This window comes from Mastigoproctus giganteus, chromosome 12 (assembly GCF_048544385.1).
Source record: "Mastigoproctus giganteus isolate SK-2022 chromosome 12, ASM4854438v1, whole genome shotgun sequence".
Classification (NCBI taxonomy): domain Eukaryota; kingdom Metazoa; phylum Arthropoda; class Arachnida; order Uropygi; family Thelyphonidae; genus Mastigoproctus; species Mastigoproctus giganteus.
The window spans coordinates 4,022,454-4,036,967 of NC_143586.1; the positions used below are offsets into that span (position 1 = coordinate 4,022,454).

The 14,514-nt window shown below is 35.5% G+C and overlaps 3 protein-coding genes across 3 annotated transcripts in view; 1 reads left to right on the forward strand and 2 right to left on the reverse strand.

Annotated features, from left to right (window-relative positions):
* Nucleotides 1-657: 657 nt before the first annotated feature.
* LOC150076639 (non-canonical pre-mRNAs endonuclease FASTKD5, mitochondrial) lies at nucleotides 658-2,376 on the reverse strand. The gene has a single exon (XM_090386587.1). The coding sequence runs from the start codon at nucleotides 2,374-2,376 to the stop codon at nucleotides 658-660; it is 1,719 nt and encodes a 572-aa protein (XP_090242713.1).
* A 308-nt stretch (nucleotides 2,377-2,684) lies between these two features.
* On the reverse strand, nucleotides 2,685-13,892 carry MED9 (mediator complex subunit 9). The gene is made up of 2 exons (XM_090386683.1): nucleotides 13,630-13,892; nucleotides 2,685-2,969 (listed from the first exon to the last, which is right to left on the reverse strand). The coding sequence occupies exons 1-2, from the start codon at nucleotides 13,689-13,691 to the stop codon at nucleotides 2,723-2,725; spliced, it is 309 nt and encodes a 102-aa protein (XP_090242809.1). The 5' UTR covers nucleotides 13,692-13,892; the 3' UTR covers nucleotides 2,685-2,722.
* LOC150076641 (VPS35 endosomal protein-sorting factor-like) overlaps nucleotides 13,887-14,514 on the forward strand; it is a 370,416-nt gene continuing 369,788 nt past the window's right edge. The window contains exon 1 of the mRNA XM_090386682.1: nucleotides 13,887-13,952. Within this exon, the coding sequence (XP_090242808.1) occupies nucleotides 13,939-13,952 (14 nt within the window). The 5' untranslated portion in view covers nucleotides 13,887-13,938. The remainder of the gene's footprint in view (nucleotides 13,953-14,514) is intronic.

A 14,514-nucleotide genomic window follows, 5' to 3' on the forward strand; every position in this document is an offset into this window, starting at 1 on the left:
TGAAATCAAGTTCTCTAGATTTAAAAAGAATAAAGAAAGTTATATTGCAACATCATGGCAGTGGCAGCGCTAAAACAATTCCTTTCACCTTCTCCGGCAGTAAATTTATGTTTCTGAAATATCCAAAACATGTGTCAAAATATCAAAATGTTTTAAATAATTCTCCCTACTCTTCAGAGTTTAACTCATTCTCTTGAAGAGAGCATAGAATTTATTATTTTGTATAACTCCACCATCCATTCTTTTCAATGTCTTTATAAATGATATTGATGTTGGTATATCAAGCTTAATGTCCAAGTTTGCAGACGATACAAAGGTTGGCATGGTTGTTAAGGACACTAATGACAGTACGCTGCTGCAACAGGATCTAGAAAAGTTGAGCAGATGGGCTGAGAGGTGGCAAATGAAGTTTAACATTGACAAATATAAAGTACTGGATATGGGAAGCAGTAACCCCAGAGTAAAGTATCAACTGTGTAGTACTACACTGACAGTGGTAGAGAATGAAAAGGACCTTTGGGATAATTGTGCAGGCACATATGAAGTTTTCTGAAATTAAAATTTTATTTTAATTGCCATTCAGATGCTTGTTTATAATATGTCTCATTTTATTATCTAAATAAAAGTGCTATTTACATTATTTCTAGTACATTCACTTTATACATGAAGTAATGAATATATTTTTTGTTTTAATTCATCTGGTGATAGCATCATCAAGTTCTGAACTTCTTTATCAGTAAAAACTACAACATGACACTTTAATTTTTCAAACTGTCGAAGCTTTGCTTTCATAAATCCAGTAGGTATTTCGGAATTGCGACAACACACCGTTGGATCAAGCACTTCAACATAAACTGTGTGATAATGAAAATGGGTTTCAGAATGACTACTACTACTATTACTCCCAGAGATTATCTCTTTGCCCTTAACTAAAGCTATTAAACTTTCAGAGACATCAATTTCTCGTCTGTTTTGGTTGATAAGCTGATCATATTTAGATGGCAATTCTGGCACCTTTAACTTGACTTCTATATTGGCAATTGGAATGTGCGCAAGTGAAAAAGTAGATTTTACATTACTGTCATCACAGCACATTTTTAATAAACTAAGAAGATCTTGAAAGCCTGTACGCTCAGTAATGTCCTTATAAATACTTTTTGTAAAATGGTTTTCCCAATATTCTAGCTCTATCTGTACTTTATTCAATTGCTTGCCACATTCAATTTCAAAGGAACGATTTAAGAAATGTAGCTGAACAAATGGTTTATCCTTTTTTAACAGTTTTAGGCTTTTCAATAAATTAGATGTTAAAGCTTGATATAAATGCACTGGATATTGTCCTAGTAAGGCAAGTGATTGAAGACAATCAATTAGAAAATGTGCTTGTCCTGTGAATTCACCTTTATTCCATTTTTGTTCCAAAGAATTCACAACAATATTAAAATAATCTTGAGAGATAGGGTTATGTCCTACTTCAGCAATAGCCCACAAGAATCGTGCAAAGTCTTTTGGGCGGCTTCTTAGAGAAGGATGTATTTTGTTTGATGAAACAGAACCTGCTTGAAAAGATTCTTTCTTCATTAGCTCAATATTATGTTTTTCAAGACATTCAAATATATCTGGGATATACATGGCATAACTGGCAAAAAATGCTAAAAAATGAACACACTCAACAAAATTAAAAGATAAATATTTGTCCTTTATATAATTTGCCATGCCAACAAAAACACTTTGATCACAGAACTGGGCATGTCTCAAAGTTTTTAAAATGCAGATTAAACAGAATCTATCTACATGTGGTAGGTTGTGAGTAATTACATTACAAATTTTGCTGAGTAATCTTTTAGAAGTTATTTTTGTCTTTGTTTTAAAGAAACCATTGCAGACTATAGCCCATTCTTCAAAGGATAAATGATCACAGTATTTCTCAATTCTTTCTTCAGCTTTCATTAAAAGCTGAAAAGGTGCTGCCTTAGCTAATCCAAGAATATATAATAGCTGTACTAAGTTATTTTTTGACATATAACACATCTTTTTGTGCCATACATGTAATAACGTTTTGAAAAACAGTTTTTCAAATGCATTTTCTCGCATTTCAAACCTAACTAAAAAAAAAGCATCTAGAATGTAAAAAGTAAAATCTATGGGCCACTTCTGACTACGATATGCACATACTTCATCAAGCCAAACTAGTAAATCAGGTGGATAATTTGTGGATTTACTTGTTGCTATATTTGTCATGATGGTTTTTATTTCTTTGACAGAAAGAGCATTAATAAATTCTTTGCTTTCTGGAATTATGCTTTCTGTCACTTTTTCAAGTTCTTTATTACTGCAAGCAGATTTCATTGTTTCTTGGGTTGGTAAATTAATCATTGTGCATTTATAATTATTGTTTTGCCTCATACGCCAAAAAAAATAATCATAAACTCTTTCTTTTTTAAATGCATTTTTTTTGTGCTTATGATTCTGTTTTGCTTCTGGTTGAAAATCTTCAGAATGAATATTGAATGAGATATTTCTGTACAGGTTATAATAATGATGGTTATTTGAAGGTGATTTTGAACTGTGAATGCATCTTAATTCCTTTATACTTGTACTAAAAATTACAGAAAGATAATTACAATATAACCCTAATTTATTCATTGTTCTCTCTCTTTCTATAATAAATGAATAAATCATCAAATAATACCCAACCCTCCAGAAAAATTATATTCAGGTATCAGATTTTTGGAATGTCAAAATGACACATATTTTTATATTTCAACACCAGTTCTCTTTTTAGAACAAGCTGTTTTCTCAAAGCTTCTAATTTTCTTATCTGATCCTCTTTGGCATAGTCAATTCCAGGTAATTTCTGTATCTGGTCACGGCACTGCTGAAATTTTCCACGCAATTCTTGGATCTTTTGGCTGTTATCATATGTATCTCTAGGTTTCTGAGCACTATCAAGGGAATCTCTTTCAATGCTAAAATAACAAAGGGTTCAAATTATCAGTGTTGTGCATAATATGTTACTATTTTCAATACAGGATTGTAATAGCAGAAGTTTTTAAAATACTGTATGCAGTATTTTAAAAATTTCTGTGTTCAAGCCTAAAGAAAATTAAATTTTTCATTTTCTTTGGGCTTGAACACAGAGAAGCAACTATTATCTAATCATTTCAATGCAGGCATTGAAATAATTAGATAACAGTTGCTTCTCTATGTTCAAGCAAAAAAAAGACAGCAAACCAGAATACAAAGAAGCATCTATCATCAAAATTCCCCATCAGAATCTAGCTTACCAATATAACAGCTTTACCCTACTCAAATACTAGAGTAAAAATTTTATTTTACATCAAAATTCTACAAGTTTTTTTTAACACAAAGGTGACATCTTTCAAGTAAGGGTGGTTCATGCCCAGTAGCCTCCAATTCCATGCTTTAAATGAAAATTTATTTAATTTTATTAACCTTTGTACAATAGAATTTGATCATTGTAATTACAATTTTAATGGTAAAACTAGACAACAATTGTTTTCTTTATTTCTTTTCTTTCAAAAATTTTGAAAAGGAAGTTCAAAGCAGCTCCAAAACAGTGATAAATGACTGTGCTTATATTTTAGTTAGAGGAATTTGCTTAGTGATATTGTTTAATTTCATTACACTAAATATTAAGCATAAAATTTATGTTAGGGGTTGTATGTGTTATTTTCAAAATTTTAGATAACTGTATTAACACTTTAAATTAGAATTTTTTTTTTTTTTAAATCACAAATTTCAAAAATTTATTCCAAGGCTAAAAAAAAAAAGAAAAAAAATGATAAACTGCAGACATTAGTAATCCACTGCAGGATGGTAACCTCCTCAATGATTCAGGTTGAGGAAAAATGGACCATAATCTGCCACACTGGTCCGGTGCAGGTTGGCAATTGACTGTATTTAGCAATTGGGAGCTTGAACCCCGGTCCACTCAGCTATGGCTAGTGATGGATAAATCTGGATAAATGGATAAATGATATTGATGATGGTATATCAAGCTTAATGTCCAAGTTTGCAGACGATACGAAGGTTGGCAGGGTTGTCAAGGACACTACTGACACTATGCTGCTGCAACAGGATCTGGAAAGGTTGAGCAGATGGGCTGAGAGGTGGCAAATGAAGTTTAACATTGACAAATGTAAAGTACTACATATGGGAAACAGCAACCCCAGAGCAACGTATCAACTCTGTGGTACTACACTGACAGTGGTAGAGAATGAAAGGGACCTGGGGGTGGTAGAGAATGAAAGGGACCTGCAGGCAGATATGAAGTTCTCTGAGCAGTGCAGACGGGCTGCAAGAGTAGCTCATGGTGTATTGTCAATGATATATAGGAAGTTTTCTAACAGGGATAAGGAGGTGATTATTCCCTTTCATAAGGCAATGGTCAGGCCACACCTAGAGTACTGTATACAGGCCTGGAGGCCTCATTTCAAGAAGGATGTAGAGCTGCTGGAACGAATACAGAGAAGGGCAACAAGATTAGTGAATGGAACAAAGGGGTGCTCTTACGAAGAAAGGCTTAAGTTTTGCAAATTACAGTGTCTGGAGACTAGGCACCAGCGAGGTGATCTGATAGAGGTGTATAAAGCCTTGAATGGTTTGAGCATGCTCATTGCTGATGGGATTCATCCTCTCGCTCAGAATAATCACCTGAGAGGGCATAAATTCAAATTGTGGAAAGACAGATGTAGGATAGATGTGCGGAAATTTGCCTTTAGCCAGCGGGTGGTTGGTTGGTGGAACAGACTTCCATCCCTTGTCGTGGAAGTTGATAGACTAAATAAGTTTAAGGCTCAGCTGGACAGGTATTTCGAACGAACAGAGGGGTGAAGTGGAAGTGGTTATTTTTTATTTATTTATTTTACTTTATTTTTTTTTTGGCTGATGCTGCATAAGCTTGCTTTCTTGCATCAAATGCCTCTACTAATGCTAATGCTAATCTACAAATTTAAGAAGCTTTATAGAATTACATATTTGTCTCAAAGAATGAAAAATTTCTAGTAGTACTGATATGATAGAAACTTTTCAGCGTAAATTAATTCAGCAGATAACTGAATCTCGATCGAATAAGAACTTTATAGATATGCCAACATGGGAAATCATTATAATTATCTCCTAAATGAAAGACGATCACAGTATCAGAGCATAATTACCCCTCCACCTGTAGATAATAGGGAGATAGAAATTACAAAACATCAAGTTCTTTACTGTACAAAATTAATGAAAAACAAAAAATATCCAAGCCCTGAGAACATAGTGATGGAACTAATTAAATATGAGCCACCAAGTCTTTTCGATCTGATTAACAGATGAATACAGCTAAGGAAAACTCCAAATGAATGGCAAGTAAGTTATATTTCATCCATATAAAAAAGGAAATAAGCTGGATCCGGGGAATTATAGAGCCTTAAATGTTAATTGCACTATGTCCAGACTATACTCTTAAAGTGCTTCAGTTAAAATTACAAGAGAAGGTAAAGGATAAGATACATGAAGAACAAAGTGGATTTAGGTCAGGTTGCTCTTGTGTGGACAATCTGTTTGTTCTACAACAGCTGGTGGAGAAAAGAAAAGCAAAGAATCAAGATACCTTCTTTGCCTTCATCAATTTAGAAAAGGCTTATGACTCCATTCCAAGAAAGGAATTATGGAAAGCTCTTCAAAATATGTCAGCTGGTCCAGAGCTTATGGAACTGATTAGGGAATAGTACAATAACAACGTGGCATATATTAAAGTCAGGAATACTTTAACCCAATCTATCTAAAAAAGGGGCTGAGACAAGGATGTAGCCTATCACCTTTATTGTTTAATATTTTCTTGGAATGTACTTTACAAGAATGGAAAAGAAGCTGTTATGGAATGGGAGTACCAATTAATGACAGATATCTTTGGAGTCTAAATTTTGCCGATGATCAGGTTATCATTGCACAAGAAGCTTATGATTTAGAATACATGTTGAGAAAATTGCATCTTACATATGACCAATGAGGCCTCAATATCAATTTTACAAAGACAGAATACCTAAGCACAGCAGAACATCCTTATGAATTGGAAGTTACAGTCTAAAACCTGTTGACTTTTTCAAAATATCTTGGATGTAGATTAACTAAGGAAGGATTGGGGAAAGAGGAAATTTACACAAGAATTCATCAAAGTAGAAAGATTCTTAGTGCCCTCAACTCTATATGGTGGGATAACAATATCTCTCGTAGAACTAAAAAACCATGTCGGACAGTTGTTAGTGGAATCGGTACTTTGCTATGGATGTGAAGTGTGGACACTGAAAAAGGGTGACAAAAAAGAAGCTCAGAGCCCTAGAGATGCTCTACCTATGTCGGAGTGTTGTTGTTGTTATTTGGTTTTTAGGAGCATTAGCAACTAAGGCCATATTGCTCCAGGGATATACAGTGGTCATTCCCTGACCTTTCTGCATCCTCCGTATTTGGTGGTCACGGGCTCAAACCCCGGTCTAATAAAGAAGCGTGTGCTACGCACTGCCGCTCCTAGGGTTTCTAGGCTAGAGAGGATAACGAATGAGGAAATAAGAAGACATATGCACACAGATGAAGATATTATAGAATGAATAGAAAATAGGAAGTTGAGATGGTTTGAACATCTGCTGCACATGAATGAAGGGAGACGGCCTAAAATTATATATGAGCGAATACCACAAGTGAAGAGAAGGTGAGGACGCCCTAGAAAAACATGGAAGGAAGGAGAAATTTGAAAGCTGAAGATGCCCACGTCCGGTGACTTTGGAAAATGTGAACAAGGCAACGATCTCTCTTATTAAGTCGAACATAGATAACTGAATTTGATTTGAATCCTGAACAAGTTAATTCTGACAAGAGTGGTTTACTTTGGAGTTTTACAAAAGAAAACAAAAGTTCACAAAAATAGATCTTTTGTACCATGTCATAAGATCAAATTCATACAAGGCATGGCATACGCTGATGCCTTGTATGAATTCCACTGGAGGCACAAATTATAATGGCTAAATGATGCAAGGACTGGGAATTTTTCTGTATTTGTCAAAAAAAAAAAAAAAAAAAAAACTCCATCTTTTTTTTCCCCATTGCCAAAAAGTTACTATCTAGGTCTGCTTCAAACTTCATTGAATCTTCTGCCTTGACCATTGTGGTGAGCATTTCATCATCATAATCTATACCACACTACCCAAAAGAAAATTTCATGAGATACAGCTTTTTGTTGCTCCCCAAAGTCTTCCCCAACGAAACTAGATCAACTTCAACCAGAGCAGTATGCACTTGACTATTCTTATCTAGAACCAGAATTGGGAGTGCATTAGGAAATAACTTAAAGTTACATAAGAGTTACCTCTATCTTTTTCCATAGGATTACTTCTTTTCTAAACTTCCAAATACGACCCCTTTTTTATTATTTTTATACACACGGTTCAAAATTTAAAATGATTAAAATATACACTTCATTAAAATCCAATTAAATGCGTTCAATTCTTTAGGCCCATGAATGACCATATACCCCCGGGATTGCAGCTGATGGCCCCAATCCTGGGGGGTATAACCCAACCCCAGATTTATCCAATACACCACGTAACCTCGAGAGAAATTGAAAACATTGTGTCAAAGTTTAAATAAAAATAAATGCTGTTAAAAATTCACAAATACAATAATATACGATGATGAATATATACTTTAAGATTACTTTCCTTCCTAAAGGGACAAAACAACCCCAGATTTATCCAATACACCACGTAACCTCGAGAGAAATTGAAAACATTGTGTCAAAGTTTAAATAAAAATAAATGCTGTTAAAAATTCACAAATATAATAATATACGATGATGAATATATACTTTAAGATTACTTTCCTTCCTAAAGGGACAAAACTTTGATATACTGTCATGATCACAGGTAGGAATCAAACTGTCTAATGTGAACATTCCCCATGTTATTTATTACTGAGAGATTACTTGCTAACATGCATGCGCGAAAAGGACCACAAATTCAAGATGAGAAAAGGTCTCCGTATGTTAATTGCGTTGTTTTTGATTTTCATTTCAAAGGCTTCGGCAATTAAAAATCTTGTCTAATTGTGCTGTATGTTCAAAACCTTAGATTCATTAAACAAGACGTGAACCTTGTTTATTGAATGAAATAACAGCTCAGATGCCGTAACTCTTGTTGCCCTAATTGACGCTGCATGTTGCTTTAGATATGTAACCAAAAGACACCTCGTAGAACCGACATACAAAGAATCACAATCACCACACGGAATATCATATACTACATTGTGTAATTCCATAACTGAAGAGGCGCCTCCGTGGGCAGGAGCAGCAGTGCGTAGCACATGTTTCTTGATTAGATCGGGGTTCGAGCCCATGACCACCGAATACGAAGGATGCGGAAAGGTCAGGGAATGACCATCGCATATCTCCGGAGCAATATGGCCTTAGTTGCTAATGCTCCTAAAAAAAAAAAATAAAAAAAAATAATAATAATAACTGAAGAGGAAAGTGTGGAATGCCTTTTCAGCAAGGAATGCAGTTTATGAGTTTCGCTATTACTTTAATATCTGTGTCTCTGAAAAGAATATTGAGCAGTTTGTACCATTACTGAACATATGGAATCGTAATAAAATGTTTTTTCCCTACCTTGTTGTTGTTTCCATTATTAATCAACCTTTCTTTGGCCTGCAACCTAATATTATTTATGGTACATAGCAAATACTGCCATTTAAAAACCTGTACGTAAATTCTTCAATTTCATAGTCTAATGCAACTATGTCATAGTCAATGCAGTCTGCGTTGTCGTATATTTGTATGCACTTGTGAATTGATTTAAAATAATAGAACGTTTATAAGTGAAAGGATGATAATTCGAATAATGTAGTAACATCCCTGTGTTTTTGTTGGCTTACGATATATTTTAAACTGTAATTTATTACTCTCTTATTAATGTAAAATTTAAAAAGTTTGTCTTCGCTAGTGCATCCTCCTTCTCCGATGTGAAACTTAACCTTGCATGCACGTTGTTAAACGTTCCTAAAATATTATCCGTCGTTTGTTCATCCGATATAATGAGAATGTCATCTAAATATCTCCCATAAAAAGCGATGTTGGGTAAAAACAGTGTTAGATATATTTGTTCTATTCCATTTAGATACATTTCGGCAATGAGACCGCTTAAACTAAGCCCCAAATATTTGTCTGTAAATTTTATCGTGGAACGCAATGTAATTTGCTTGAACTATAAAATTTTACTAAATTAAGAATCTCTATTTTTGGAAATTTTGTCTTATTTATATTTACCGAATTGTCCCGTATAGTATCTAATGCATAGTCAATATTGACATTACATCCAAAGAGAATGTTACCGTTCCCTATCTTTCTATCCATTAAATTTGTGAACAATGTGTCGTAATTTTTTATGCTAAAACTTAATTTGTCTCATTGGCTTTATTCTATAATAAAAGTGTGATGCTAATGAAGCAAAAGCGAATTTTTATATGACACAATGGGTCTAATGGGATAGCCCTCATGAAATTTCACTCGTCCAAATAATGTAGGTATTTTGTTTGTATGGGCTTTAAGATTTTTTTAATTGGGCCATGGAAATATAGTATTTTTTCCTATAGTCAGTGAGGGATGTGTTGTATCGTTTAACTGGATCTTCATATACTGCAATATCAACTTCTTGATAAGTCATATTGTCTGATATTATATTGTTCAGTTTATTTGTGTAATCTGTTTTATTCAACACAACAACCATGTCCCCCTTGTCTGCTTTATGAATTATTAAGTCATTATTTAACAAAATTTAACATTATTTAACAGAAACTTCAACAATTTCTCCTCCACTTTCCTCTCAGTTATTACAAAATCATCTAGCTCACTGCAAGAGTTTACTTCACCTCTGGCATTCCCCTTCCTGAATAACTCCTCACGTGTGAATGTAGATGCAGAATACTCGTTTAGTTTTTAGCCACCAGAGCAGGATCATCAACAGTTGAACCATTAATATCCAGTGGACCAATCTGATTCATCCCTTTCCTTCTAGAGTTTACATAGGTAAAGAACTCTTTTCTGTTTTTCTTTGCATCCTTTGCCAAGGATTTCTCATAATCTGCCTTTGCCTGCCTAATCTCCTTTGTGACTTGGTTACAGACCAGCTTATATCTATCATAGGCTTCCATGTCACCCATTAATTTATATGTATCCCATGCATTTTTCTTCTCTGCCATATGTCTCATTAGTTCATCTGACATCCATTAAGGCCTAAACCTTGAACAATATTTCTTAGTTGGTATGTAAAGCTTAGTAGCTTCCAAGATAAATTCTTTGAATGCTTTCCATTTTGAATTTGCTGTTGGTAATATCATCAGTTGGTCCCACTGTATAGAATTTAAATACTGTCTCAGACCATCGTAGTCGCCTTTACGAAAGCAAAAACCCTTCCCTTTACCCCCGATGGTAGTTACCTCTTTGAGTAAATCCCACTTCAGCACACTGTGATTACTGCCACCTAGTGGTTCCTTTATCTGCAGATTCTTAATGCATGAAGAATCACTACTGATAATCAGATCAAGGGTATTACTCCCTCTAGTTGCCTCCCGAACATGCTGATGTAGAAAACAATCATCCATTTGTGAGTGACCAACTCACAAATTCCAGTCAATATCTAGGAAATTAAAATCCCCCATTATAAGACTCTCTGATGTAGCAGCCCACTCTATTTCCCTGTACAGTTTCTTATTATACTCATCAGAGTCAGTAGGCCTATAGCACACTCCTATTCTCAAGCATCTCCCAATGCTTATGTCACACCAAACTGACTCGACACTGCACTGTCCAGCAATGTCGACTGGCTTCACTTCCTTGGATTTTATGTGTTTCTTAACTAATAGCATAACCCCTCCTCCCTTCCTGTCCTGTCTATCCTTTCTGTACACATTGTACTCCCCATATGTCAATGATCCAATTAATGGATCACAGGCATAAGAACCTAAAATTACATACAGAAAGGAGTTCAAAGAAAACATATCAATTATGATGGCACAATCAAAGATTCCCAAGCCAGTATCAGATTACAGATGGTAATGTGAACATTACTAGTGCATGGAAAAACATTATATGTGCATGTTAATGAAGGCTTGGTAAAATTGTGGCCAAATGTTAAATTACAGAAGCACATTCTAATGTAGAGAAATTCAAGATGTTATTATTGAATACTCAAATGTTTTAATTAAACCAGAAACCCCATCACAAAATCTTAATGAAAATGAAGAGAAAAGTTTGGTGACTTACTGTTAATCACATTTCACTTAATGATGTTCAATTAATTGTTGAAAACCCAGAAAAAGGAGTCAGTGGAAGGGATTCTGAAAACAGATGAGCAATAGGAACTATCTGGATACATTAAATAAATAAATTTTCTGTTTATACTCTGGGACGACCAAACGGTCAGAGGAGTTCACAAGATAGACAGAATACAAGAAACAGCACCGTATTTAGTAGTCAAGGGCTTGAACCCTGGTCACTCAAGGCACATGTACTTATGCACCTGCGCACCTAAACACTAGGCGATGGCGGCCTTTAATCAAGCTTGTAGTGATATTCTTCGAACCACTATGTTTGTTTAACTGCAGAATTTCAAAAATATGTTTTGCCAAAAGAGTCAGCACATTTGTAAGGATACTGATATTCACAAGTGATTTTTCTCCAAACTCCTGTATGTCAACAGTTAGAATGACAGTTTTGAACACTGATGTTCTGAGATTACTGAAATAATGAAGGGGAAAGTGTGTGCAGGACATTATTTACATTAATTTTTAAAATAAGAAACACGTGTGTATTGGTGGTGGGTTTTTTTTTGTATTAAAAATGGAAAGGGGGGGCTAATACAACCTTGATAAAACAGTTATTATTATTATTATTAGCTATATGGTGCAAGGAAGCCTGAGGCTTATGCTGCAGCAGCCAAAAAAAACAAAAAATTTCTGAGTTACCCTGAGAGATTGGGTTTTTTTTTTAGGAGCATTAGCAACTAAGGCCATATTGCTCCAGGGATATGCGGTGGTCATTCCCTGACCTTTCCGCATCCTCCATATCTGGTGGCTCACGGGCTCGAACCCCAGTCTAATCAAGAAGCGTGTGCTACGCACTGCTGCTCCTGCCCATCTGGCTACGGAGGCGCCTACCCTGAGAGAGAGAGAGAGAAGGGAATCACCAAGAAAGAGAAGAATGATGATATCTAGCTCAGGACCCTGGGTGTGCCAAGCCCATACTCACACCAGATGTAAGCCCCTGGAGTTAACTTCAGAATAAGACCCATACCCATGGTTCTTTGCGAAGCTGAGCAATGGATAAGCTTAACTCTTCCTACTGATTCGCAGTGATTGCATGATCTATTCTTTCACGTAATTTTCTTTCCCCATTTAAAACCCGTGGTAAGGAGGGAAACTCCTAAACCAATTATTGGGAAACGAGTTCTTTCCCCCCCACCCCAATTTGGCGCTGGTTGAAAATTCAGAATAACACCCATACCCATGGTTCTTTGCGAAGCTGAGCAATGGATAAGCTTAACTCTTCCTACTGATTCGCAGTGATTGCACGATCTATTCTTTCACGTAATTTTCTTTCCCCATTTAAAACCCGTGGTAAGGAGGGAAACTCCTAAACCAATTATTGGGAAACTAGTTCTTTCCCCCCACCCCAATTTGGCACTGGTTGAAAATCAGGAAACGATGCCCCCCCCATTGCTGCTAAGCTCCGTGTCGCAAAATCTACGGATGTCTTATTCTGAAGTGCGATAAAACTTTTATAAGGAGTTTCTATATGGTCTAATAGTGCTATACAGATCTCCCAAATGACAGTCCTAAATCCCAGAGTGCCGGATAACAGCTTTCATTGCATCTAACAAATTGATGCTTTGAAGCACCATTAATTAAAAAAGGAAATCGGCACTTTTTCCTAACTCGAAAAATAAACATTTTATGAGACACATGTACTAATATTTTCGCTTATTAGAGTGCAGCCATCCCGGTCTAAGTCCGCCCTGTTTTTGTCTAATTTTTAACCCTAACTCGAAAGTTGCTCTCCCCGAAGAAAACTAATAATTTCCATAATTTCTACTAAATTTACAAAATTGAAACTCTCAATATACATAAACAGAAGTATATTCTTTGATTTCCTACCTTTAGCGCTCAGCAAAAACTATTAATTCACTCTAAAACAGCAAAAATGTACGATCACATTTCAATTTATTAACAACCCGCTGCAGGATGGAAGCCTCCTCAACAATTTTACGTTGAGGGAAATGGACCATAATCTGCCACGCTGGTCCAGTGCGGGTTGGCAGATCGACCACATTTAGTAGTCAGGGGTTTGAACCCCGGTCTACTAAGGGCGTGTACTACTGCACTCCCGCTCCTGGCCACTCGGCTGAGGAGACTGATTACGTTACTGTTTATTCTCATTCTTCCCTCCCCTTTCTAAGCAGTCATCGCTACATATAATGCTGTCTAGTTCACTCGTGCGTAAACGTTGCTCACCTGACTGCAAAAACTAACGTGTTTTTGTGGATATTATCAACATAATGCAATTTGGTCAAATATTCTTACCTGCGCATAATATCGTATACCAAAGGAAGAAATTCAGTATTCACTTCTTCAGCACTCGCCATTTTATTTTTATAATTAGGTATTTGACAGTCATACTAATCCTTGAGGTTTCATACAAATACGCACTTCTTTCCTCTTAAGGCAATTCAAAAATAAAAACCAAAAAATCTCACAATCTGTTATAACTTAACCTAACCATTTATCCCACGACTCCACAATGCATGGTTCCATGTGACAACAGACTCTTTCGCCCTCTACAGGATGTGGAACCAGAAATGTGCATTTTGACATAGCTAACTGTGACTAAGCATGCCTTATGAGTGGTACGCATAGTATCTTTTAACTTTTTGATTACTTTTATAAGTTAAGGAATTTAATTCCATTACTCGGGTTCTTCACAAATATAAATTTTATTAAATATTCTTAAACAGACTTTCTATATAATAATTATGCTGCATATCCGATAAATACACACCCCTTTTTCTATAAGCGAACCGGGCCGTACAACGTGTTTTTATTATTATTTTAATTGAAGGGATAATTATATTCTCTAATTACTTTCATTTCATTTTCTTTTAGAATATTCTGAGGTATTATTCTTAGTGCCATTCCGTAACTCGTTCTGCGCCTGTCGTTCTGATAAAGAACTTGTGGCCATTCGAGCCAAAGGTGAAACCACAAATTCTCTCCCCCCGATTCTTCCTGCTCCTTGATGGCTGATCTGTCAATGTAGTTTCGCCACTGTTTTTTGACGTTCCTCACTTTCGCTAACATTATTTGAGGATTTACATAATTGTTTTATGCATATTGTTATGTATGTAGATTTGAGAACACCTTGGTCTCTGTTCATGCTTTTTCAGGAAGGATAAGTGGATTCAGAGTACT

What these genes read in the sequence shown, in the direction of transcription:
- LOC150076639 (XM_090386587.1), bottom strand. Translation starts at nt 2,376, where the DNA reads ATGATTAATTTACCAACCCAAGAAACAATGAAATCTGCTTGCAGTAAT.
- MED9 (XM_090386683.1), bottom strand. Translation starts at nt 13,691, where the DNA reads ATGGCGAGTGCTGAAGAAGTGAATACTGAATTTCTTCCTTTGGTATAC. An exon ending in GTATACGATATTATGCGCAG is followed by an intron (nt 2,970 to 13,629) that starts GTAAGAATATTT and finishes TTGTTATTTTAG; the next exon opens with CATTGAAAGAGATTCCCTTG.